At 45.7% G+C, this 26,138-nt stretch overlaps 1 protein-coding gene across 7 annotated transcripts in view; it reads left to right on the top strand.

The window, feature by feature from the left end:
- The window catches only part of IDS (iduronate 2-sulfatase), a 64,757-nt gene that overhangs the window by 5,780 nt on the left and 32,839 nt on the right, over positions 1-26,138 (top strand). For 6 of the 7 annotated variants that reach the window (XM_063660239.1, XM_063660241.1, XM_063660243.1 and 3 more), the window contains 3 exons: positions 913-2,394; positions 5,697-5,777; positions 5,862-5,923. In XM_063660239.1, coding sequence (XP_063516309.1) covers positions 2,356-2,394; positions 5,697-5,777; positions 5,862-5,923 — 182 coding nt within the window. In that variant the 5' untranslated portion in view covers positions 913-2,355. Of the gene's footprint in view, positions 1-912; positions 2,395-3,609; positions 3,683-4,330; positions 4,396-5,696; positions 5,778-5,861; positions 5,924-26,138 lie in introns of those variants that run through there. The other variant, XM_054470640.2, reaches the window with a different exon arrangement.

Genomic DNA, 26,138 nt, shown 5'->3' with positions numbered 1-26,138 from the left:
AGCAGAGGAAAAGGAGGAGGGGGTTGGGGAGGAGTGGAGAGGAGAGGAGGAGGAACAGAGTTGGAGGAGGTAGAAGAGAGAAGAGGAGAAAGAGGAGAGGAAGAGAGAAGGAAATGAGAAGGAGAAAAGTAGGAGAAAGAAGAAAGAAGACGAGAGAAAGAGGAGAGGATGAGGAGGAGGGGAGGAGAAGGAGAGCAGGAGGTGGGAGGTGGAGGAGAGTAAGAGGAGGAAATGAGGAGGAAGAAAGAAGGACAGGAGGTGGAGAGGAGGAAGAGAGAATTAGGAGGGGAGGAAGAGGGGAGGAGAGGAGGAAGAGGGGAGGAGAGAAGGAGAAGGAAACGAGGAGGAGGAGGCGGCTGCACCATCCTTATCAGGTTGCAGTTCTCGGTGCACCCCATTCTGCAAGACACTCTCCTGTGGTCAGCCCTGGCCTGCAGAGGATTCCCGCGCTGGATCTCTGAGGGATGCTGGCGCCCTCTCTCCAGCACATTCCTGGTGCCCTTGCTGACGCATGTGTCCTCTGGGCCCTCTCCTGAAACCTGATCCTCTGGGGTGTCTTCTGGCCTCACCTCTTCTGGCCAGTTCCAGCAAGCTCACTTTGCTTAGCCTTTGAATCCCTTCCTTCACTGTCTGCCGTGACAATTCGGGCCTTTCACCGTCACTCAGGCCTGGACCATCACTGTTGGCCATCCCATGCCATCAACAGGTTTGCCCCATCCGTTCGGCTCCCTACCGGGGCATTCAGTTGTGTTGAGCAGCAGAGTGTCTCCAAGTCCCTTATCTAGCCTTTGTTTTCAGCCCCCACTGGTTGAGCTGCATCCAGATCCCATCCCACAGGGACCCCCCCGGCCACTGCAGGTGCATGCTGATCCTGCAGCTCCTCAAGGGTGTCATCGCTTTCCCCCTTCCCAGACCCAGCACACCCTTCCTGCACGGCGCTGTGCTGCACCTTCACTCTGGTCACGGGTCTGGCAGTCGGCTCACCAATTCCTTCTGCTTTCCTGGGACTCGCCGGCTTTTAGCACTGCAATTCACTCAGCAAACTGGGACTGTTGGTCACCCTACCTGGCAGCCAGTGATAAGGTGAGGGCCACTCCTGGGAGGGAGGACACCTGTGGGGAAAATTCTTGTGTTATTTATTTCTCCTTCGGGATAGGGTGCCTGCAGCGCTTCATGGGAGGGGGTGGGCTGATGCTGCGGGCTCAGAAGTTTCAAGGACATCTGGGGAGACCAGATATTCAGAGACCTCCTAGATGTGCCTGTTCCATGTATCAGGGACGCAGGTTTTCCCAACAGGGCTTGTGTCATTGGCATGACAGACCTGCCTTGGCTGAGCGTTCACCTGTCTTTGGAGTTCAGCCACCTTAGCAAGTCCGGGGTTTGTTCTTCAGACTTTGCTGCTCGCCCATTGCCTGGATCGGGGGCTACTTTGTAAACCGCCAGGAAGACTCCAGTGTTGCTGCTGAATTTTTAGATGTTTGTTCATTGCTCTTGGCCTCTCATTAATCCCCTGTGGGTCATCCAGGAAACATACCACTGTCTGTTCTCTGAGTTTTCATTTCCAGGCATCCGCCCTGCCTGGATCTCCTCACCTGCCAGGAACTTCCTCTCCACAAGCCGGCCATCCCAGCAAAAGTTCTAACACCAAAGGTCTGGCAACTAGCCTGCCATCTTGTGCCTGGAGCCGCCTGCGTGCCACCTACCCCGAAGATGGGAACCTTGTTGCCAGTTGGGCAGATGCAGGGCAATCCTGTACCAAGCCCCCATTTTACCACCTGCTTTCTCAGACCACTCTGGAACCCACTGTCTCAGATTGTGTCCTCCAGGAAGCAGACCGTGAGAGGGAGTTGGCAGGGCCAAAGGTTTACTGGGGCTAACTAACACTCAGGAAAGGGATAGGAAGGAAGTAGGGCTGGAGAGCAGGTTGAGCCCGACCTGACAGTCTCGAGCAGCCCAACAGGGAGGTGTGGAGCAAGGGTTGCCCACTAGAGGGGCCTGCGTTGGGCACGGGTGGTGGGGTCCACATGGTACCTGGCACATAGGCTGTGCAATCTGTGTTAACTGACTGGATGAATTAATGCCCGGAAAAGGCGCCCTGGAGAATGGGTGCGTGCTGAGCACAATAGGGAAGGGCCCAGCATCTGCCTTGGCATAGGCAGAAGTGTGCTGTGCCCTGCAACAGGCCACCCGAGAGCTGCTTTGATCTTGTGTGTGCATTAGACAACTGCCAGGGGCATGAAGGGGATGTGCTTCCAGGGCATTTGCTGGCAGGGCGTCTCGTGATCTCTCGGTATTGGTGTGAGCACAGCCTGGCAGGAGAGGGCAGATCTCAGTGCAAAGTATGTCAAAAAGCAGATGGAAGCCAGGCCCCCTCCTGAAAGAGGCTCCTTGAAGGTAGGTGCACACTCATGTCTTTGTTACTTGTAAGGGGGCATCTTACAGGCAAGAGGAGTTAGGTGAATGTGAAGAGGAAGGAACTGCCCACTCTGGGCAGGGGGCTGGGGGAGGCTTCGTAGAGGAGGGGCTGTTTGAGCTGGGCCTTGAAGGTCGAAAGGGTTTTGTTAGATGGGAAACGGGGGAAGGACAGCCTGAAAGGGTTAGGTACATTCAGGGAGCCCAGAGAAGGTTCGTGGCTGGAGCAGACGCGTTCGTAGAGTGAAGTCATGGGAGAAGAGGCTGGGAAACTAGATTGGGTCCAACTCATAAAGGAACACTGAAGGAGTGTGGGCTGCACGCTGGGTGCAGCAGGTGAGTTTCCTCCCTTGGGTTTCACTGTCAGCATTTTTAAAAGGCAAACTGGTTCTCTTCCTGAGAAGAATTCATTGATTCACTCATGGCCAGTAAGTCATCTGACAAACCCTGTGTACTTCTGATGGGATAGGAGTGTTTGTAGACAACAGGCACACAAATATAACATGCAGCCCAGTGCAGCTCAGGAGCAGCCTTCCACAGATAAGCGGTTGGTACCTACAGTGTGCTCCTGTCCTTGCTAATCTGAACACATAGGTAGTAACCTTAAGCATGTCTCAATCTTCTGACTTGTGATGAGGTTTCCAATTCTTGTTCCTGACTTTAGAATGAAGTTTGGAGAGATGTCATTAGGTTTCTAGGTTCTGAGGATTACTGTGGGGTGGGCAGAGGGAGAGAAGGGTGTTGGGGCCAGATGTTCCTGTGCTTCTACCAGAAAGTTGATTTGCCCAGTGTACCACCCTCACTTGGCAGGCCTGAGCAGAGTGGCCTGCCACTGACAACCCAGAGAAAGAAGGTACAGTGCAGGCTTGCCCTGGCGGGCTCTTGGATGCCCTAAGCTGCAGCATCCAGGGCCAGGTGGGATTTGGTAGGGTAGGCCCCCCATCTACTGTGTCTGATCATACTGCCTTTGAAAGAGGAGGGTGGGTGATGAAGACAAGACGATGAGACAGGGTGGCCTCGGCATGTTGTAGCACCCAACTGGAACATTTGCAGATGATACTCGGAAAAAGCTTTAGGAAAGAGGCCCACTTCATTTATGAAATGACACTAGCTAATATTTGACCTTAGTCATATGTTCCTTGGTTCCTCGTTTTGCCATCTGCTGGCTGACTCATGCAACTTCACTTTTAATTAAAGGTGGGCTGTGATGAGAGTCATGATCAGTGAGTGGCTTCCAGAAAGTTCTGTGTAGTTCTTGGGGGATGTGAGTGTAAGTATGAGGTGCTAAGACGAACATGTCCATACATTGTAAACTATTTCCTCTATCCTTTCCCTCCTCTAACCATTCCTGCCTTCTTCATCTTTCTAACTTTCCAAAGGCATTTTACATCAGATTTCAGATACAGAACAATGGATGTTAAAACAAACCCAAATTCCTAATGCTTGTTACCATGAAAACATGGCAACACTGTTTGCATTTTCTTTACAAATGGCCTGTACGGGTCAGCCCAGGCATTGACATAGGAGCCCATTGTTTGCATCCTCTGGGTCCTTGTAGTTCATATGCTGGAGCAACGCATAGAGACACACAGAAAGGCTGAGAATGTGGCCATGATGTATGTAACAATGAGGCCCAGAGCCTGAGCTTTGGTGTCTAGCAGACCTGGGTTTGAATGTTAGCTCTTTGTCTTCCTGTGTGACCTTGTTGGTTACTCATCTCTCTGTGTCTCCTCCTCTCCCATAAACCAGGAGGTACAAATGCCACTCATGTCACAGGGCTGTTGCTGGGACATACCCTTGCACCTTGTGTTCTCTCTTTCTGGGACTCAGGTTCTCAAGATTTGTTTCAACATTTACAGGTTGGAGATTATTCCAGCAATACTGATGAAAGTTTTTTTTTTTTTTTTTGGTTTCTCAGCTTTGCAAATTTCAGAGATTTCCAACAGTGTTCAAGGGACTGCGATGTGATCTTGGAAAATTCCTGTATGTTCTTTGAATAATCTCAGTTGTGCTATCTAGAAAATGAATTGGTTAGTCTAGAACATGGTTTTCAAACCTATGTGGCCATGGAATGTCATTTTGGAGGGATGCTTTCACAGGATGTAAGATTCTGAGTTGAAAGTTTTTTGTTTTTGTTTTGGTTTTTTTTGAGACAGAGTCTCACTCTGTGGCCCAGGCTGTAGTGCAATGGGGCAGTCTCTGCTCACTGCAACCTTTGCCTCCTGAGTTCAAGCAATTCTCCTGCCTCAGCCTCCTAAGTAGCTGGGATTACAGGTGCATGCATGCCACCACGCATGGCTAATTTTTGTATTTTTAGTAGAGACAGGGTTTTGCCATGTTGGTCAGGCTGGTCTTGAACTCCTGACCTCAGGTGATCCGCCTGCCTTGGCCTCCCAAAGTGCTGGGATTACAGGTGTGAGCCACTGCACCCAGGTGAAAGCTATTTTCTTTAAGCCCTTGAAAAAAGTTGTGTCACTTCCTTTTGGTATCCATGGTTTGGTAAGGTGTCATTTCTCTCGCATTGCTTCAAAGATTTTTCTTTTTTTTTTTAAATTATTATCATTATTATTATTATTTAAAGACAGGGTCTCACTTCATTGCCCAGGCTGCAGAGCAGCATTGCAATCATAGCTTACTGTAACCTTGAACTTTTGGGCTCAAGCAATCCTCCCACCTCAGCCTCCCAGGTAGCTAGGACTACAGATATAAGCTACCATGCTCAGTTACTTTTTTGTGTTTTTATTTAATAGTTCTCAGAAGTTTAACTCAAGTGTTTTAGTGTGGAATTTCTTTGGATTTATTCTCTTTGGGATTTGTTCAGCTTCTGAAGTCTGCAGAGTTATGTCTTTTGTCAAATTTGGGAAATTTTCAGCCATTACTTCTTTGATTTTTCAGCCCCACACTTTTTCTCATCTCCCCTGGAACCTTATGACACAGATGTGAGATCATTGTTCATAGTCCTACAGGTTCCTAAAGCTCTGTCCATCTTGTTTTCCCATGTATTTTCTATTCATTTTTCAGAATGGGAAATTTCTGTTCTGTCTTCAGGTTCACTGGTTCTTTCCTCTGTTCTGTCTATTCTGCCAGTGATTCCTTTATAGAGTTTTTTAAAATTTCAGTTATGGTATTTTTCAGTTCTAAAATTTCCATTTGGTTCTTCATTATGTCTTCTATTTATTTATTTATTTTTTGGCTGAGACTTTCTATTTTTAGTTTGTTTCAAATGCGTTCTTAATTGCTTAATGAAGCATTGATATAATGGTGGCTTTCAATTTTTTTTACAGATAATTCTAACATCTTTGTCATCAGTGTTGACATCTCTTGATTGTATCCTGTCATTCCATTTGAGATCTTCCTGGTTCTGGGTATGATGTGTAACTTTTGATTGAAATTTAGAGATTTTCATATTGTGTTAGTAGGTTTAAGGTGTTATTTAAACTTTGTTTTAGCTGGCATCCTCTGACATCACTCCAGCAGAAGAAAGGGAAGGAGCACGCTGCATTACTGCCTGGTGAGTGCAGTAGTCTACCTTCCCCACGTGGCCTCCATTGATCCCTGAAATGGGTGGGGCTCCTTGTTTCTGCTGGGCAGGAGTGGACTTTTTGGATCTGATCTGGGGCTGTACTGATACCTTTGTTGCTGGGAGGGTTCGATATTTTTCAGCACTGTATCCAATATCACCTGCCCAGACACCTTAGGGGATGGGGACTTGGTATTGCCTGGCAGGGATGAAAGTGCCAGCTCCTTAATTGGCCACCTCCAACAGCACCAAGGTAGACAGGAGGGATGTTACAGCTTAGCAAGCATGTTACACTGAGCCCCCTAGTTGGCCTTTGCTGGCATGTGTGGAAGTGGGGATCAAACTATATTTCTGTGGAGTTAACTAGAGTAAAGCAGCTCACTGTCTAAAAGTTTTCTGTCTTGCTAAGTTACAACTTTCCTGGTCCTCTGGCTTTGGTTCTTCTTTCCTCCCTCCCTTCCTGTCCCCCTTTCCTCCCTTTTTTCCTTCATTCCTTCTTTCTTCTTTCCTCTGTGTTTGTTGACATTTCTGGATCCCAGCTCCTTCAGCTCCATGTCTGGTATATATGGGTAAAGAAAGAAAACAGAGAGAGAGAGAGAGAGAGAGAGAGAAAGGGAGGAAGAGGAAAGGAGAGGAGAAGGAAAGAAAGAGGGTGGAGACAGAGGGAGGGAGGAAGGGGAAAGGAGAGGAGAGGAGAGGGAAAGAGAGAGGAGGAGAGAGGGAGAGAGAGAGAGGAAGGAAGGAAGGGGAAAGGAGAGGAGAGGGAGAGAGGAAGGGAGGGAAGGGGAAAGAGAGGGAAAGAGAGAAAAAGAGAGGGGAAGGGAGGAACGGGAAAGGAGAGGAGAGGGAAAGAAAGAAAGAGAGACACACACACACCAGAGAACTAATTAACTCCATTGTTCCTCAGGTCACAAGGTCCCTGTCTGATCTGCCTTCACTCCACCTTTCAGAGTCTTATGTTCGTTTTGTGTATATTATCAAGGGGTTTTAGGTCACTTAGTTGGAAGAATAGGGAAAAGTGTGTCTACTCCAGCTTTATGGAAGTGGAAATCTTCTGAGAAATTTTTTTTGATACAAAATATGTACAAGTACATATTTTGTATCAAAATATATAATGTACATGTCCCTTTTGTACATGTATATAAATTGTATATAAGTATTTAGGGTTATAAAAATAACCAAAGACACCAAAAACTGCCACAGGTGGATTTGAGAAGACATTGAAATGCCTCCCTTGCTAAGACATGCTCATTCTTGACAGGCTGGGAACCCTGAAAGCTGTAGTGTCACCACTGCCCTGTCCTGTACCTACCTATCTTTTGACTCATTTCCTCCAAGCTCAGGTTTTCAGTTTGGGGTATGTGCCACCTAAAACTGAGCTGTGGAACTGCAGCACAATCATCAAATTCAAAAAAGGCAAGGACATCTTGCTCAGTTTTTAAGATATGCCATAGATGGAGTAAACCAAAACCTTTGATTCCAGATCCTTAACCCTGATTAAAAACAACACAACGCTTCATGCCTATTTAAAACATCCCTCGCAAAAGATGGTTTGAACATTCCAAGTTGGAAATACCCAATCTTTTTAAGTTACAGCACCCTTTTTGATACAAAAAATGTGCATGACAGAAATTGTACAGTGAGTAGTGTTATAAAAATAACCAAACACACCAAAAGCTGCCACGGGTAAATTTGAGAAAGTGTTGAAATATACCGCACAGCATGAGACCTTGCTGGCTCTAATAGATGACGCTGGGGCTGCAAATGGTGTCCCAGCCTTCCAGGGCCTGTGGTCTCCAGACAGGGCTGAAACCTGTTCCGAGTTGACAGTGCTTTCCTAAGAAGACCCCAAGTTGAGAGGACCCTCTTACCCACTCATCAATAATCAAAGCAGACTTGATGCCCATCAGAGATGCCCAATGATTCTGGTGAGCCGTTCCTCCCTCTGGCTGTCAGTACTGGGGAGTATGGTGGGGACTTTGAGATAGCTCAGTGGAGCTCAGAAAGAGAGGGAGTTCCCCCTGACACCTGCCCCAGTCAGTAAGCCCCGTGGCCTGAGGGGCATCCCCACTGCTCGACCTCCCCACTTTCTTGGGGAGGACGACGCAGGCTTGACCCACGAGGGCTGATGAATGGGTAGGTTATCGGCAGGCTCCTAGGCCACCAGCTTAGAGGTCACATTGTCCCTTTTAGATTCAGTGTGGTGGGAATCTAAAAGGTCGAGGATCGAGAAACCTGCAGGATGGCAAAGTGAGGGACCCCGGCAGTGCAACCTCAGGAATCCACTCCCGGAACTCTGACTGGGCTGCCCATAGAGGCCCTGAAGGTACAGCAGTCAGGCGCTCTGTGGCATTCTGAATACTGGCATGCAGCCTTCGGCCTCTGCCAGCTTTTGTGAGCTGCCCTGCACCAGGCAGAGGTGGCCCCCAGGCCTGGCACAGGGTCTTGCACATGGCACATGCTACAGAAATAGCTGTGGACCGCCCGACTGCAAGATCATATTGAACATGTGGTGCCGGGCCTCAGCCTGTGCAGCTGTAGCCAGGAGCAAATACGGGGAAGTCTGGCTAAGGAGAACGCATGCCTGTGTGGGCCCCAGGGATCCATCTTGAGATCAGGAGGAACAAGAGCCCAGTGATCTTGACAGCCAGCTCAGGCAGCCTGTTAAATCCCATGCCCAGAGGTTTCTGGCTCCTGCCCCAGAGGCCCAAGATGAGGATGTGGCAGCACAGGGAGGCCAAGGGAATGATGAACTGAAGGAGAGGTGGCCAGACCACCTGAGACACCTGTTGAAGTACGCTTTCCCATTCCCAGACCTGCGAGCTCCTGAGACCAGGTGCAGAAACCAGATTACACTCATCTTTCTGACCTAATTCACAGAGTGGATAGCAGCCCCCACCTAAGCACAGCCCCCTCACTGGGCAATAAGTCAGCAACAGCAATGCTAGCCACGTGGGAGGCCCTCAGGTGTCCTCACCCCACCCCTAGGTTTACTGACAGGTACCCTGCAGGGAAGCGGGGGGCCCCGAGCTGGACTCCACCCAACACTGCCACCTCCCCAGCCTGTGTCCTCCCTACCACCCGAGGAGCTGAAGGACCCAACAGCACACCCTCAGTGGTTTCTGAAAGGAAGCAAAGCTCTTTCTACCCTTTTTCACTTTGGGTGAAAACGTGGCTGGGTTGACAAGTCGGTTTTTTAGAAAGGAAGCACTGATTAGCGAGGGACTCGCCCAGCCAGAAGAGGGCTCTGCAAAGACAGCCCCATCCCCAGGATGGGAATGCTGGATTCAGACACCACAAACCAAGAGAACCCAGACTCTGGACGTGGAGCAGTACCAGGGTGAAAGACTTTTCCCACCGACATGGTCACATAGCCATTCTCCTTGAAGTACTGGGGGATGGTGGAGAAGTTTCCAGCATGCACCCTCCAGTAGGAGTTGAAGTCGTACAGGCGGGTGGTGTCAGGTCTCCTGCCAGTGAGGAAAGAAACGCGGCTCGGGGCGCACACTGCTTGCTGTTAGGGAGCAGAAGCAGAGGTAAGCATCGCCACAGCAAAACATGTCTGCCATCTCTTAGGTAACCAAGCAACCGCCCTCCTGAGGCCCCTAGCAAACAGCTTGGTAGCTGAGTCATGCAGAGCTCAAACCAGACACTGGGATTTGGGTGTCACCTAGGCAACAGACTGCTTCCGGGAGAGAAAAGGGAAGCAATCAGCCCCTGAAACCAGCAGATGCTTATCTCCTCCTACGCAATGGCCTCCCCAGGCACACAGAGCAGCCAGTGTTGCTGGGGGCAGAGCCATGAGGGGGTTCAGGGAGCAGAGCCACCCTGACTAGCTCTCACCTGAGGCCCGGTCTGCAGACCTGTGGGTGCCCTTCTGCAGCACCCCTTCCTTCTGAGCATCAGGCAAGCGCCCGTTCTGGGAGAAAGCTGGCCAGGGCTGCCGTGAGCACATCAGGGCCAGGGTGCACCTTCCACCCAAGGAGAAGGCCACCCTTGAAGGTCAAGCTTTCCCATGAGTGGAAAACCAGATTTTCTCCACTACCATTTTCCAGACTATGCTTCCCTCTAACAAGATGTCCCGCACAATCTGTGCCATCTGACGATAGCTGAAGTTCCCCACCCCCAACCCTTAGTGCACAAGGAGGCACACACTCACAGCTAGAGGTTCCACATGCGCAAGGGCATTCTGGAAGAGGAGGCTGTGGGATGCCAGTTGGTCAATGTTTGGGGCCTTCACTAGTTCATCCCTGCAACTTGAAAGGATAGGACATGTGCTCTAGAAAATAACACCTGTAGCCAGCCATAGTGGCTCATGCCTGTAATCCCAGCACTTTGGGAGGCTGAGGCAGGTGGATCACTTGAGATCAGGAGTTCAAGACCAGCCTTATCAACATGGAGAAACCCCATCTCTACTAAAAATACAAAATTAGCTGGGTGTGGTGGCGCATGCCTGTAATCCCAGCTACTCAGGAGGCTGAGGCAGGAGAACCGCTTGAACCCAGGAGGTGGAGGTTGTGGTGAGCCGAGACTGTGCCATTGCACTCCAGCCTGGGCAACAAGAGTGAAACTCCGTTTCAAAAAAAAAAAAAGAAACCACCTGTAATAGAGTGAGGGAAGTAGAATTGGGAGGAAAGTGGAGTTGTTCTATGACAGTTGAATCAGACGTCTCAGTCCCTGAGGGAGCTCTATAGTTGGGAAGATGCTATAGAGATGTTGCAAGTAGAGGCTGGAGTCCAGGTGTTGGTACTCTCCACCCTTCATTGACCCCTTGACTGATACTTGGAGAGAGACTTAGTCATGTGCCATCATCAAACAACACCTTTGGCAGGCAGTGGAATGATTAATCTCCGCCATTAGGTTGGGCTGTGGAACGACCACAGCATCGACTACAACCCATGCCTTGCAGGCCTCAGATGAGCTTGCTTCACACAGGATGCTCCCCTCATTTGGGAATAACTTCTCCAGGGTTTGGCTTGGCCCTTTTCCTAGGGAGGTGAACATGAGGCAGGGTAGTGGGACGGTGTATGGCCCGCATGACTGCAGCTGGCTTTGAAGCCACAACTGATGCTCATGGTCTTCCTCATCTACTATCCATTCTAGAGTACCCTCAGTCTCAGCCACCATGTCTGCTGTTCTCAGTGACCTGGCTGGTCGAGTAACAGACATTTATCCCTGAGGATTGGTTCTGAGCCCATGGTCCCCATGCCCTTCTCAGACTGTGGAAATTGCATGTGTCCATTTACCATAAAAATTGGGCTAGGAATTATTAAGAGACGTTCAAATGGATCACCTGGGTGCCAAATATATCCTTCTCTGTTCACAGCGTGTAAGAACAACCCTGCCTCCTCCTCATGATCAGAGCCAATACCCCTGACAGAGTGGCTACTCTTCTTTACACCTGCTTAGTCCCACAGCCATAGCAGGAGGAATGAACCCAAGGTTCCCATGACTTGTAATTCAATTATCAGCCATGGCTCGTAATTCAGTGGGACTCCTACTGTGTCTACTGGTGGAAGCATTTCCATTTGAATAGCCAGGATCCATTGTTTAATAAGGTAGCCACTAGCTGCATGTGCCTACTGAGTACTTGAAATGTACCTAGTGTGTCTGAAGAACTGAATTTTAATTTTCTAAAATTCAGATAAAATAACAGCTAATTTTATCTTAATTTAAATTTAAATAGATGAATTTGGCTAGTGGTGACTGTATTGTGGGGACAGGAAGCACAAATTCCCATGTGGATCACTAGGAGAGATAATAAGTGGGGTCATTCCACCCCTTGGTGCCCTGCTTCCAGACCCAAAGAGGCCTACATGGCATTGTGCTTCCTTTTTAGTGGTAGGAGGTGTGAGATACAATCATTTGCCTCTGACTTTGGAGGGGTGGTCCTAGCATGCCCCTGACCAGTAGCCCCTTAAATACTTCATTGATATGGCAGGCCTCTGAAGCTTTGTAGGCTTAATCTACCACTCTCTGAAGTGCTTATGTCTTTCAAAGGCCTCTAAAATCTTTGCCATGTCTTGCTCATCCAGTTGTTAGCATGATATCATTGATACAGTGGACTTTAGAACCTAAGTGGGGAGACACTGGTAAGTGACCAATTACTTCACCTGTGGTGTGCAAGCCAGATCAGGAAGCCTCTACCATTGCTTTCATATACTGGGAAAGCTGTTTTTAGTGTGTAGACTTCATGCCAGATTTGCCCAGATCAGGGGCGGGATGCCCAGAGCTCCTGGTTATTGGAAGTGCTCTACCTTGAGTACAGAAATCCACACCAACTCACTCCCTTCTCCAAGGGGACCCTCACCCTGAGGAATTTAACTGGGCCTTGCTAACACGCCGGGAGAATGTCCCTGAGAAAAAGAGCAGTGAAGGTGCACATGAATTTCCTGTTGCATACCCACAGTGGGCCAGAAACAAGACCATTGGATTTTTACCTCGTACTTTTGATGTTTGGCAGCCATTGATTCTAGTTTGGGGGTGAAAGAGATGACACAGGTATTGGAACCTTTCTTGGGGACTGCTAGTCTTAGGGACAAACTGCCAAAATCAAGCTAGGCCATGGTGGCCACAGCTATGGGATGGAGAGTGAGGGGTAGGACATATAAGCTGACAGCTGGAGGCCCAGACACTGCCCATGTTAGCGTGGCTGGGGACAAAATAAGGAACCAGAGTGGGTGGAACAGGAGCAGTTCAGGGACTCTGCAGAAATAACCTATGGCTCCTCAGAGAGCTTACAAGGGAAGCTTCCTTTGAGCACCCAGATGTCAGAGAGATTGGCAGAGGCAGGAAGAACATGTTCCCAAGCAAAAAGTAACAGCAGCTAACTTTGATTTCATGGAAGGTGTGAGTCCAGCTGTGAGTCAGAATAGGGAGACAGGCAGTGAACAGAGGACAGAATGATGACCTGCAGTGCTGAGAAACAGGCATATCCATGACTTGGTCCTCAATCCCTGACCCAGGGGAACACCAAGGATGCCATGGGGTGCAGGGAGGGCCAGAAGAGCTAAGTACCCAATTTCTACAAAAGGGCCCCTGCTCCAGAACAGGGCTGGGAGAAGACATATAGATGATCCCTACCCCCAGTCCTCCAACAAACACATCTGCCTCAAAACTGACATATTCTCAGCTGCTGGAAGCATCCAGGAAAGATAACACATGGCTCCATGTGCAGCTGTGGTGCCTGTGGGGCACTGGGAGTTATACTGCCAAACAGAGCTTGGTCAGTGTCCCCAGCTCCTATTCCTTTTGAAACTGTGTTAAAATATATATCATATAAAAGTCACCATCTTAACCATTTTTAAGTGTCCAGTTTGGTGGCCTCCATATAATTGTACAATCATTGCCCCACTAGCCCCTATTCTTTTTAAAAACATTCAACTTATATTAATATTTTAGATTTAGGGGGTACATGTGTGGGCTTGTTATAAGGGTGTATTGCATGATGATGAGGTTTGGGGTTCGATTGAACCTGTCACCCAGGTAGTGAGCATAGCACCTAATAGGTAGTTTTTAAACCTACATCCTCCCTCCCTCTCCTCTCTTGCGGTTCCCAGTGTCTGTTGTTCCCGTCTTTATGTCCATGTGTATCCAATGTTTAGCTCCCACTTACAAGCAAGAACATGTGGTATCTGATCCTGCGTTAATTTGCTTAGGATAACGGCCTCCAGCTCCATCCGTGTTGCTGCAAAGGACATGATATCATCTTTTTATGGCTGTGAAGTACTGGTGATACAGATGCACATTTTCTTTATCCAGTCTACCAGTGATGGAACCTTAGGTTGATTCCATCTCTTTGCTATTGTGAATAGTGCTACAATGAACACACCAGTCCATGTGTCTTTTTGGTAGAACAATTTCTTTTCTTTTTTTTTTGGCCACAAACGGTTTTCTATTTCTGTCCTTGTCAAAAGCCTCGTTGGATGAGGCCACACACAAATACTTCCGCTCTGACAAGGGACACTTTGTGCGCCGAGTCCTTCATTAGTTCTGCTATGTCAGGTGAGTCCATGTTCCTCTGGGCAGTTTTATTAGCACTTGAAATCCCTGAAACCCTTAAACCAAGTCACCATCACACTGATCATTATTAGCATTGCTCAAAGTACACATTCTGAAAACTCATATTAAAAATGCCCTGATCATTTCCAACTAAAGAGTTTTTAGCCCAAGGAACTTGGCACATCTGCTTTAGAAGTCAGTCATCTATGAGAGGCTTTTCTCTCCTGTATAATCTGTAGGCACATAGCAATAGCCCAGCAGGCTTTCCTTTATCTTTGGGAAAAAAGAGTCAAAATTACATTTATGAAATAATCCTTAAAATAACTTGGAGAACATCTGATTCTAGTGAGTGGTTCAGGTCAAGATGACAGTCAGCAATTAGTTAACCATAGGAAACAGATGGATTTTCAAGTCCATTTGTCAAGAATTATTTGTGTTAGGTGTCCCTGCCTCCAGGTTTCCCTGTCTCAACTGGAAATATGACAGTGGAAGGGGAGAAATCAATATGAACAATACAGGACCAGGTGGTCATGGTGGAAGACATGTACATGAGCTGGGCCTCAAAGGCTGAGCAGAAACTGGATAGAGGGAGGAGAAGGGAAAGCATTAGAGGGGCTAGAATGTAAAGAAGGGCTTGGAGTAACCCTGATTCACCCGACTGACATTCTACCAGGTACCAGATGGGCAATCCTAGAGACAAAGGGACAGAGGCAGATTATCCATGATGCCAATAAAGTTTAAGGTTATATAATTTTTATAAAATTTGCAAAAGATAGTTTGACTTCAGTTGGTTTACTTCTACTGCTTCCCAATCCAATTTGCCTGCCATGATCTTTCCCCCTCAGAGTTAAAGGCTACTGGAGGAATCTTGGGCACTTGGAGGATGTAGCTTCTGGGAAGCTGAGTTGTGGAAACACATTTGAGTTGAGTGAAGTGTTTTTATGTGAAATGTGGTCACTCCCAAGCATAATTAAATGATCATTGGAACAGTCCTAACATCATCAATTCAAGGAGTATCGAGAGTTAGTCCATGAACCAAAAAAGTGAAATGCCCTGAAATCTTACAGTTCACACAGGAAAGAAGCTTGATTGATGTTTTCCCAAACTTGATGAAAATCTTAACAATTTACATGAATTCATGGTGAGAGAGCTCACAAATCACCAACTCATTAGGACCACGTCACTGGATTTTTGCTTTGTCCTTTTGGGGAGGTCAGGGTTCTCTGCTGTTTTTTCTTTCTTAATTTCTTTTTATTTTATTATTATTATACTTTAAGTTTTAGGGTACATGTGCACAATGTGCAGGTTAGTTACATATGTATACATGTGCCATGCTGGTGTGCTGCACCCATTAACTCGTCATTTAACATTAGGTATATCTCCTAAAGCTATCCCTCCCCCCTACCCCCACCCCACAACAGTCCCCAGAGTGTGATGTTCCCCTTCCTGTGTCCATGTGTTCTCATTGTTCAATTCCCACCTATGAGTGAGAATATGCGGTGTTTGGTTTTTTGTTCTTGTGATAGTTTACTGAGAATGATGATTTCCAATTTCATCCATGTCCCTACAAAGGACATGAACTCATCATTTTTTATGGCTGCATAGTATTCCATGGTGTATATGTGCCACATTTTCTTAATCCAGTCTATCATTGTTGGACATTTGGGTTGGTTCCAAGTCTTTGCTATTGTGAATAGTGCCGCAATAAATATACGTGTGCATGTGTCTTTATAGCAGCATGATTTATAGTCCTTTGGGTATATACCCAGTAATGGGATGGCTGGGTCAAGTGGTATTTCTAGTTCTAGATCCCTGAGGAATCGCCACACTGACTTCCACAATGGTTGAACTAGTTTACAGTCCCACCAACAGTGTAAAAGTGTTCCTATTTCTCCACATCCTCTCCAGCACCTGTTGTTTCCTGACTTTTTAATGATTGCCATTCTAACTGGTGTGAGATGGTATCTCATTGTGGTTTTGATTTGCATTTCTCTGATGGCCAGTGATGGTGAGCATTTTTTTATGTGTTTTTTGGCTGCATAAATGTCTTCTTTTGAGAAGTGTCTGTTCATGTCCTTCGCCCACTTTTTGATGGAGTTGTTTGTTTTTTTCTTGTAAATTTGTTTGAGTTCATTGTAGATTCTGGATATTAGCCCTTTGTCAGATGAGTAGGTTGCGAAAATTTTCTCCCATTTTGTAGGTTGCCTGTTCACTCTGATGGTAGTTTCTTTTGCTGTGCAGAAGCTCTTTAGTTTAATTAGATCCCATTTGTCAGTTTTGGCTTTAGAACAATTTATTTTCTTTTGGATATATATCCAGTAATGGGATTGCTAAGTTAAATGGTAGTTCTGTTTTAAATTCTTTGAGAAATCTCCAAACTGCTTTTCACAGTGGCTGAACTAATTTACACTCCCACCAACAGTATATAAGTGTTTTCTTTTCTCCACAGCCTCACCAGCATCTGCTGTTTTTTGACTTTTTAATAATAGCCATTCTAACTGGTGTGAGATGGTATCTCATTGTGGTTTTGATCTGCATTTCTCAGATGTGATGTTGAGCATTTTATCATGTTTGTTGGCTGCTTGTATGTCATCTTTTGAGAAGCATCTGTTCATGTCCTTTGCTTGGTTTTTAATGGGGTTGTTTTTAGCTTGTTGATTTTAGTTCCTTGTAGATTCTGGATATTAGACATTTGTGGATGCATAGTTTGTAAGTATTTTCTCTTGTTCTGTAGGTTGTCTTCTTACTCTGTTGATAGTTTCTTTTGCTGTGCAGAAACTCTTTAACTAGGTCCCACTTGTCAATTTTTGTTTGTGTTGCAATTGCTTTTGAGGACTTAGTCATGAATTCTCTGCCAAGGCCAATGTCCAGAATTTTCTTCTAGGATTTTTGTAGTTTCAGGTCTTACATGTAAATCTTTAATCCACCTTGAGTTAATTTTTGTTTATGGTGATAGGTAAGGATCCAGTTTCATTCTTCTGCATATGGTTAGCCAGTTTTCCCAGAACCATGTATTGAGTAGTAATTCCTTTCACTATTGCTTATTTTTGTTGACTTTGTTGAAGACTTTGTTGTAGGTTCATTATTCCTGGGCTCTCTATTCTGTTCCATTGGTGTGTGTGTCTGTTTTTGTACTAGTACTATGCGGTTTTGGTTACTGTAGCCTTGTAGTATAGCGTGAAGTTGGATAATGTGTTGCTTCTGGCTTTATTCTTTTTGCTTAGGATTCTTTTGGCTATTTGGACTTTTTTTTTTTTTGGTTCCATACAAATTTTAGGCTAGTTTTATCTAATTCTGTGAAAAATGACATTGGAATTTTGATAGGAATAATTTTGAATCTGTAGATTGTGGATATATGCATATTTTAATAACACTGATTCTTCCAATCTATGAGCATGGAATGATTTTTCATTTGTTTAAGTCATCTATAGTTTCTTTCAGCACTGTTTTGGAGTTCTCCTTGGAGAGATCTTTCACCTCCTTGGTTAGATGTGTTCCTAGGTATTTTAATTTTTTGCGGCTATTATAAATGGGATTGTGTTCATGATTTGGCTCCCAGCTCGAACATTTTTGGTGTATAAAAATGCTACTAATTTTTGTACATTGATTTTGTATGCTGAAACTTTACTGAAATCATTTTCAGTTCTAAGTGACTTTTGGCTGAGTCTTTAAGGTTTTCTAGGCATAGAATCATCTCATCAACAAAGAGAGACAATTTGACTTCTTCTTTTCCTCTTTTTTTTTTTGAGATGGAGTCTTGCTCTCTCACCCAGGCTAGAGTGCAGTGGTGTGATCTTGGCTCACTGCAACCTCTGCCTCCCAGGTTCAAGCAATTCTCCTGCCTCAGCCTCCAGAGTAGCTGGGATTACAGGTGCCCGCCACCACGCCCAGCTGATTTTTTGTATTTTTAGTAGAGATGGGATTTCGCCATGTTGGCTGGGGTGATCACGAACTCCTGATCTCAGGTGATCCGCCCGCCTCGGCCTCCCAAAGCTGGGATTACAGGCATGAGTCACCGCGCCTGGCCCTTCCGGCCCTTCTTTTCCTAATTAGATGCCTTTTATTTCTTTATCTTGCCTGATCGCTGGCTAGGACTACCAGTACTATGTTGAATAGGAGTGGTGAGAGTGGGCGTCCTTGTCTTGTTCCAGTTCTTAAGGGGAATGCTTTCAGCTTTTGCCCATCATGAAGAGATGTTAGATTTTTATCAAAATTTTTTCTGCATCTGGTGAGATGATAATGGTTTTTGCTTTTACTTCTGTTTATGTGGTGAATCACAGTTATTGATTCGTGTATGTTGAACCAATCTTGCATCCCAGGAATAAAGCCTACTTGATTATGGGCAATTAACTTTTTGATGTGCTGCTGGATTCAGTTTGCTAGTATTTTTTTTTTTTTTGAGGATATTTGTGTCTATGTTCATCAGGGATATTGGCTTGTAGTTTTGTTTTTCTTTTCCTTTCTTTTTTTTTTTTTGAGACAGAGTCTTACTCTGTCGCCCAGGCTGGAGTGTAGTGGCGCAAGGTGCAATCTTGGCTCCCTGCAACCTCTGCATCCTGGTTTCAGGTGATTATCATGCCTCAGCCTCCCAAGTAGCTGGGATTACAGTCATGAGCCATTGTGCCCGGCCTTCTTTTTTTTTCTTGTCATGACTTTGCCAGATTTTGGTATCAGGATGATGCTGGTTTTGTAGAATGAGTTAAAGAGGGGTCTCTGTCAGTTTTTTGGAATAGTTTTAGTAGGATGAATACCAGCTCTGTTTTATGGATGTCTGGTAGAATTTGGCTGTGAATCCAGTTGGTCCAGGACTTTTTTTGTTGGTAGGTGTTTTTTGTTTGTTTGGTTTGTTTGTTTTGTGACAGGGTCTCGCTTTGTCATGCAGGCTGGAGTACAGTGGTGCAAATTCAGCTTGCTGCAACCTCTGACCCACAGGCTCAAGCCATCCTCCCACTTCAGCCTCCCGAGTAGCTGGGACCACAGGTGTACACCACAACGCCTGGCTATTTTTTTTTTTTTTTGTCTTTTTAGTAGAGACAGGGTCTCACTATGTTGCCCAGGCTGGTCATGAACTCCTGAGCTCAAGTTATCTGCCCGCCTCGGCCTCCCAAAGTTCTAAGCTTACAGGAGTGAGTCATTGTGCCCAGTCTTGTTGGCAGGTTTTTTTACATTACTAATTCAATTTTAGAACTTGTTATTGGTCTGTGTAGGCTTTTAATTTCTTCCTGATTTAATCTTGTGAGGTTGTGTTTTTCTAGGAATTTATCCATTTCCTCTGTTCCTAGGAATTTATCCATTTCCTCTGTTTCTAGGAATTTATCCATTTCCTCTAGATTTTCTAGTTTGTGTTCATCGAGGTGTTCTTAATAATCTCTGAACAGCTGGGCACGGTGTCTCACGCCTGTAATCCCAGCACTTTGCAACACTGAGGCAGGTGGATTGCTTGAGTTTGAGACCAGCCTGGGCAACATAGTGAGACCCTGTCTCTATTGAAAAAAAAAAAGAATAGTCTCTGAGGATCTTTTGTATTTCTGTGGGTTATAATGTCACCTTTGTTATGTCTGATTGTACTTATTTGAATCTTTTCTTTTTTTGTTTGTTAATCTAGCTGGCAGACTATTAATCTTGTTTATCTTTTCAAATAATAAACTTTTTGTTTCATTGATTCTTTGTCTGGATTTTGAGCCTCAATTACATTTAGTTCTGTTCTGATTTTAGTTATTTCTTTTCTTCTAGCTTTGGGGTTAGTTTGTTCTTGTTTTTTTAGTTCCTCTAGCTGCAATATTAGATTGTTAATTTGAGATCTTTCTGTTTTCTTGATGTAAGCATTTAGTGCTATAAACATTCCTCTTAACGCTGCTTTTGCTGCATCCCAGAGATTTTGGTATGTTGTATCTCTGTTTTCATTTATTTAAAGTAATTTTTTTGATTTTTGCTTTTTGTTTTTTACACAAAAGTCATTGAGGAGAAAGTTTGGTTTCCAGGTAATTGTGTGGTTTTGAGAGTTTCTCTTGGTGTTGATTTCTATTTTTGTTTCACTGTGGTCCAAGAACCTGCTTCATATGATTTCAGTTTTTTTGAATGTATTGAGACTTGCTTTATGGCTGATCATGTGATCAATCTTAGAGTATGTACAGATGAAAAAAATAGATATTGTATGGTTGTTGGGTAGAGTATTCTGTAGATGTCTATTAGATCCAATTGTTTGTGTCAAATTTAAGTCCAGAATTTCTTTGTTAGTTTTCTGCCTCAATGATCTGTCCAGTGCTGTCAGTGAGGTGTCGAACTCCTCCACTGTTATTGTGTAGCTGTTTAAATCTTTTTGTAGGTCTAGAAGTACTTGTTTTATGAATCTGTGTGCTCTATGTCGGGTTCATATGTATTTAGGATAGTTAAGTCTTCTTGAATTGAACCGTTTATCATTATATAACGCCCGTCTTTGTCCTTTTTTACTGTTGCTGGTTTAAAGTCTGTTTTATCTAATATTAGAATAACAACCCCTGCTGTTTTTTTGTTTTCTGTTTGTGTGATAGATCTTTCTTCATCCCTTTACTTTGAGCCTATGTAGCCCCTATTTTTTAGGATAAAACACCTAAGATAGAAGAGGCTATCTTTTTCTGGAGGTTACAAAGCTGTACTTGTGGGAGGACTGTTGGAGGGTCACAATGAAGACTTGATCTGGTTGTTTTACTGTGTATTCACCCCCAACATGTTGCTCTTACTTTTATCCTGAATATCATGCCTCCAGCCCCCACTATGATAAAAACAAAGATTGAAGGAAACTGCTGACCTAACACCAAAAGTCTCTGATGCCTGCTCTTGAAACTGCTTCTGCAAGAGACTAGATAAGCCCGAACCTCAGGGAAGCAGGGAGAGGTGGGAGAGAAGTGACTTGGTCAGGAGAAAGAAAAGGGTCTAAAGGATAAGGAACCCTTGGAATGGGAAGGAGAACTAGAGCTTGACATGGCATGTATTAGGGGCCAAGTGGGATAGACTCCAAGGACAAGCTTTGACACATCTGCCTGTCCCTAGCTGTCTCATGCCCTGTGGGCACCTGCTGTTTGGACACTTACAAGCCCACCTAAGAAAATGGTGGAGGACTCAGATATCACCCCCTGTTTGAGGAATACATGGGCAAAACAGAATCAGCAGAGTACTTTACCTATGAGGGGAGAAGAGGGGTCCAAGTGTCACTGTTACACTTCCCTGTTCTTGGCTTCCTCCCACCACTTCCCACTTTAGAACCCACAGGGCCAATTCTTGTAGTCAAATGATTATTTGTTTCCACATCTTTCTGCAAAGGGTAAGGCCAGAACCTGGTTAAAGGATATATTTGCTTCATGCTGTGTCTCGCCAAACATCTCTCTTTTATCACCACAGCCTTTATGTGGCTGCAAGAAGAATTTGGCTCCCAATCTGTTGGGAGTGTGTGTGAGTATAGGTGTGTGTGTGTGTGTGAGTCTGTGTGGAGGTAGAGGAGGGATGGTCCCTGGGACTGAGTTTCTAGGCTTCTGTAAGTCTTTGTCAGGCTCTTTAGCAACTTGCCTCCTGCCATCTTCATGAAAGGCAGTGGTCACTCTGACAGATGAGATAAAATCATCCTCATGATGGAAAGAAAGTAAATGGAAGAGGGGCTCTGCTTTGATGGAGGTGCCTGCTTTTCTGCTACCCCATGACCCAAACCTGGCACCATCAGTTCAAGTCCACTGAGGGATTGCTGGCAAGGGAGCTTTAGAGATTTTGGTAAACTATGAGATTTCATCCTATAAAGGAAAGTTGTGTGTGTGTGTGTGTGTGTGTGTGTGAGAGAGAGAGAGAGAGAGAGAGAAAGAGAGAGAGAGAGAAAGCTACCCAGATAAAGATAGTCAGGCTCCTGTCCTCCACAGGGAAAGCAGGGCAGGAAGCACAGACTTTGTAGTTATAAACCTGGAATTGACCCCTGGCTCCATCACTCAATGGATGTGTGACTCTGAAAAAGTCACTGTACCTCTCTGAGTTACAATTACCTCATCCGGAAGATGGGTACAATATTAACCACCTACCTGCAGGAGTAATGAAACTTCTCAGTCTATCTCCTGGGAGATGAGATTCCTGTGGGAGCGATCTGTAAACTATAAAGCACAGTATTACTAATAGTGGTGAAGATATATTTCTGTTTTCCCAGGAATGACCTTTTGAATAAGCGTGTGGGGATGCTGGCCTGAGCCTCAAAGTCTGTAGATGGGAAATGGGCAGATAATGAAAAGCCTCCAGCTTGGGGAGAAGGAAGAAGAGCCGTGAGACCATAGGTTTCCAGTCCTGAAGGTCCTACAGGATATGGCCTGTTTGGGGACTTAGATTCCATCCATGGGTTATAACCAAATACGTGTAGTGGCTCCGGGCCAATAGGAGGCAGTGAGAGTTCTGACTTGGGTAAACTGACAGGTTTGAAAATTGAGGGCTATTTCAGTACCAGGAATCTGTAAGGCGAGAAGCCTCTTTTTTGATCTGTGTGGAAATTGATGCCTAGGGCAATACAGACCCATGATCTGTTATTCACAAAACCCTAATCCATAAAGCTCTGGCAAGCAAAAGGTTTTTCATAAGCCTGCTCTAAATTCTCTTGCTAGTAAAACCGAAAATGGATGATACGAAACTGTTTATAAAATACTGAATTTTCTTCATTTATCATATTTTGTATTAATATTCATACATCTCACTGCTTAAACGTCAGTGTGTTTGCTAGACTCTGAGAGGTGCTACTGATCTGTACACTTCATCCCCTTTCTGGATTCTGAAAATTATCCATGCATATGTGATACTAACACCAGTAAGAGCCACCATTTGTTGAGGCCTTACAGAGGGCTAGAGTTCCTGGATATGTGCTTTTTCTCCAGCCTTGACCTCAAGAGGATGCCCTTCCCAGGACAGGTGAGACTGAGGCCCTGCCCCGGGTCAACCTGGATGGCTGGGTATTCCACCCTCTGACCAAATTGCACCAAGTAGGTGAAATCTCATTTAGTTCCATCCACGGTTTTCCTTGGAGGAAATTGGCTGAACACAGGGCTAAAGAAATAGGAAGAGCCCTTGGCAAGCATGTGTGTACACCAGTCATTTCAGATAACTGAAATCTGCCCGCGAAGTCTTCTGTCGGGAAATCCTGTACTCTGTGTGGCCTCCCAGTGCAATCACACAGAGCCTGGGTCCACCCACACAATTCTAGGGTATCACTTGCTTTAAGAGTCCGATTTTGAAATGTGTCATGACACCCAGTTGCTACTATCATAGCATGTTCCTCACAGGTGCCGAGTGGGAGACACAGTTAATTGCAGGAGATGAAGTCACAGGATGCTGTGCAGCAGCCTTCTCAACATTACTCTGCTGGTAGCTCTCTTTGTCCCTAGGAAGTTTGTGGTTAATTTTTGGCAGGATGGAAAGATGCCTGAAAGCAGCTTTGCAAGGGAAGTCTTGCTTTTGTTTTTGTGGTCTCCGTTTTTCTCCCTGACGGGAGTCCGAATGCAGACCTTATCATGACTAGCACCTGACTTGGGTGAACATGAAGGAGGCAAGATGGCTAGGTGACACCAGTTGGCCACGAAGCTGAAATAGCACAGGATCTGGCTTGTAGCAAGTGCATGGCCCAGGGTCTCTTCATGGTGCTTATTGTGGTCACACGTTCTGTCGTTTCCTTCTTCACCAAATCTGTGTAGAGCACAGGGGATAAATGAGGTGGCTTCTCACTAGATAAAACTGGGTTTGAGTCCTGCCTTTGTCACTTACTAGCTGTGTTACCTTAGACAGCTTACGTCTGCTTTCTCATCACGTAACATGAGGATGGTAGAACCCACATCTCAGCATTGTGGGGCCGTAAAGTTCTTTAGACAGTGGTACTCAGGGCTTACCCACTCAGACTTGGTAGCTAACAGTAATAACTTAGAACTAATCTGGACCCTGAATTATAAAATGTACTTTTCCCCCATGTAAAATTGGGGTTTTCTGACAGCCTATGATCTGGAAACTCTCTTGCCTATCCACCCCTGCTCTCAGCCTTGTGACCTTCCATGTGCCCTGGTTGCCTATGAGAGCAGATCATGGTTACCCTTAAAGCACAGGGCCTAGCAGCCCAGCCCAGAGCCCTGGCCTGTGGCAGTGTTGCATAGTGATTAAGAAGCCAGGGGCTAAGTTCCAGCTCTGCTGGCTGTGAGACCTTGGGCCAGCGATGACCCTCTCCAAGCCTCAGTTTGTGCATCAGTACTCTGGAGAGAAAAGTAGTGCACAGTCCCTCGGGCAGCAGTGAGGATTCAATGAGTTGAAAAGTCTGGGATGAATTTGACCCACAAAGATGTTATCGGAAAAGAATATCAAAACACTCCTGGTGTTGGGGTCTTTTGTTTGACTTTGGACCCCACTGTGGACTGACAGTGGTATGAAGAGTGCTAATGTCACCCTGCCTCCAGCCTGCTGTTGTGAGAACTTAATCTTTTTTTTATTTTTATTTTTATTTTTTTTGAGACAGGGTCTCACTCGGTAACCCAGACTGGAGTGCAGTGGCATGATCTCGGCTCACTGCAGCCTCTGCCTCCCAGGTTCAAGCGATTCTTCCTTCTCAGCCGCCTGAGTAGCTGGGATTACAAGCTTGCACCATCATGCCTGGCTAATTTTTGTATTTTTAGTAGAGACAGGGTTTCACCATGTTGGCCAGGCTGGTCTCAAAAGAGAACTTATTCTTTAAGCAGCTCGTTGTTGATGTTGAAAACAAGTTACACTGCATGATGGTAGCCATAGATGGGGCCCTCGGGAAAATGCTCACAAAGCCCTGGAGCCTAGCCAGATGCATCACCTCAGTGCAGGGTGAAAACCCCCACGTGGCACAGGCTGTGGCTTCAGAACTGAAAATATTTCACTGGCCCTTATGCATCTCTCTGAAGTTCACAAGCCATGATACAAGCCATGTGGGGCTCAGGAGAGCCAGCAATTGCTACAGCTTTGCCCCATCTGGGCTGGAGCTGAAGCAGGCTGAGAAGGCTGGGATCTGGAACTCCACAAGCTAGTCTCTGGTCAGGCAGGCAGAACCTGCTTCACAAAGGCCCAGTTGATTGAGTACTTACTGGAAGCTGGGAGTGGGTCCCTCTGCTGGCTGTTTGTGGGATTCACATTTCCTGATGGGATCCAGGGAAGTTTAGCAGTGGCTCAGGGTCACACAGGAGCTAGGGTTGAAATCAGGCCTGTCTGAGTCCAGAGTTCATACTTTTTTTTTTTTTTTTTTTTCCTTTTCTTTGAGACAGAGTTTCGCTGTTGTTGCCCAGGCTGGATTTCAGTGGTGCAATCTCGGTTCACTGCAACCTCCGCCTCCCGGGTTCAAGCGATTCTCCTGCCTCAGCCTCCTAAGTAGCTGGAATTACAGGCGCCCACCACCATGCCACGCTAATTTTTTTGTGTTTAGTAGAGACGGAGTTTCACTATGTTGGTCAGGCTGATCTTGAACTCCTGACCTCAGGTGATCCTCCTGCCTTGCCCTCCCACGCCTGCTGGGATTACAGGTGTGAGATATTGTGCCAACAGAGTTTATACTCTTTAGACTGCCCTATCATGTGATTGCTTAGGCACCATCAATCAGAAAGGTGGGAACCAGGCAGCCAGCTGGGGGCAAGCTGGTGGTTTCTGCATTGGGATACAAAGTAAGGGTTAAGACTGGGGGTCTCGAGGCTTTGCTCCTGCCTGGGATTTAACTGCAATACTTAGGCTCCAAGATTCGATGGAAAGAAATCCCAGCTGTGGGCTCTGAGGACTTTGAAAACTGTGTTTCATATGTGAATACACTTGCTCTTTAGCAAGAATCTCCGCTGATAAGCCTTCCTCCTCTGAGTGTTTTTATTGGTCCCTTAGAGAGTGTTAGAGAAATTTCCCATTTTGATAGACTTTTTAATGATGTTACAAAAATATCATTTCACACTGATTCCACAGGGGGGACATCTGCTGCTTCCCAAATGCTACATTTCTTCAAATAAAAAGCAGAAGACAGCATGCAGTACATAAGGAACTCATGTCTTGGTAGAGACAAAATTGAAATTCTTTTAATAATTAGTCTCATGTCATAGAAAAGAGGACTGATTTTCCTCACCCACCCAGCAAGGTTGCTCTTCTTGCTATACTTGTTTGGCATAAACTACTGACTTCTTGTGAGCACTGATCTTAAGAGGGCCGTGGTAATGAGTCACGGTAATTTGGC

Source organism: Pongo pygmaeus, chromosome X, assembly GCF_028885625.2.
Source record: "Pongo pygmaeus isolate AG05252 chromosome X, NHGRI_mPonPyg2-v2.0_pri, whole genome shotgun sequence".
NCBI classification, from domain to species: domain Eukaryota; kingdom Metazoa; phylum Chordata; class Mammalia; order Primates; family Hominidae; genus Pongo; species Pongo pygmaeus.
This window is presented reverse-complemented; position numbering and strand designations above follow the sequence as displayed.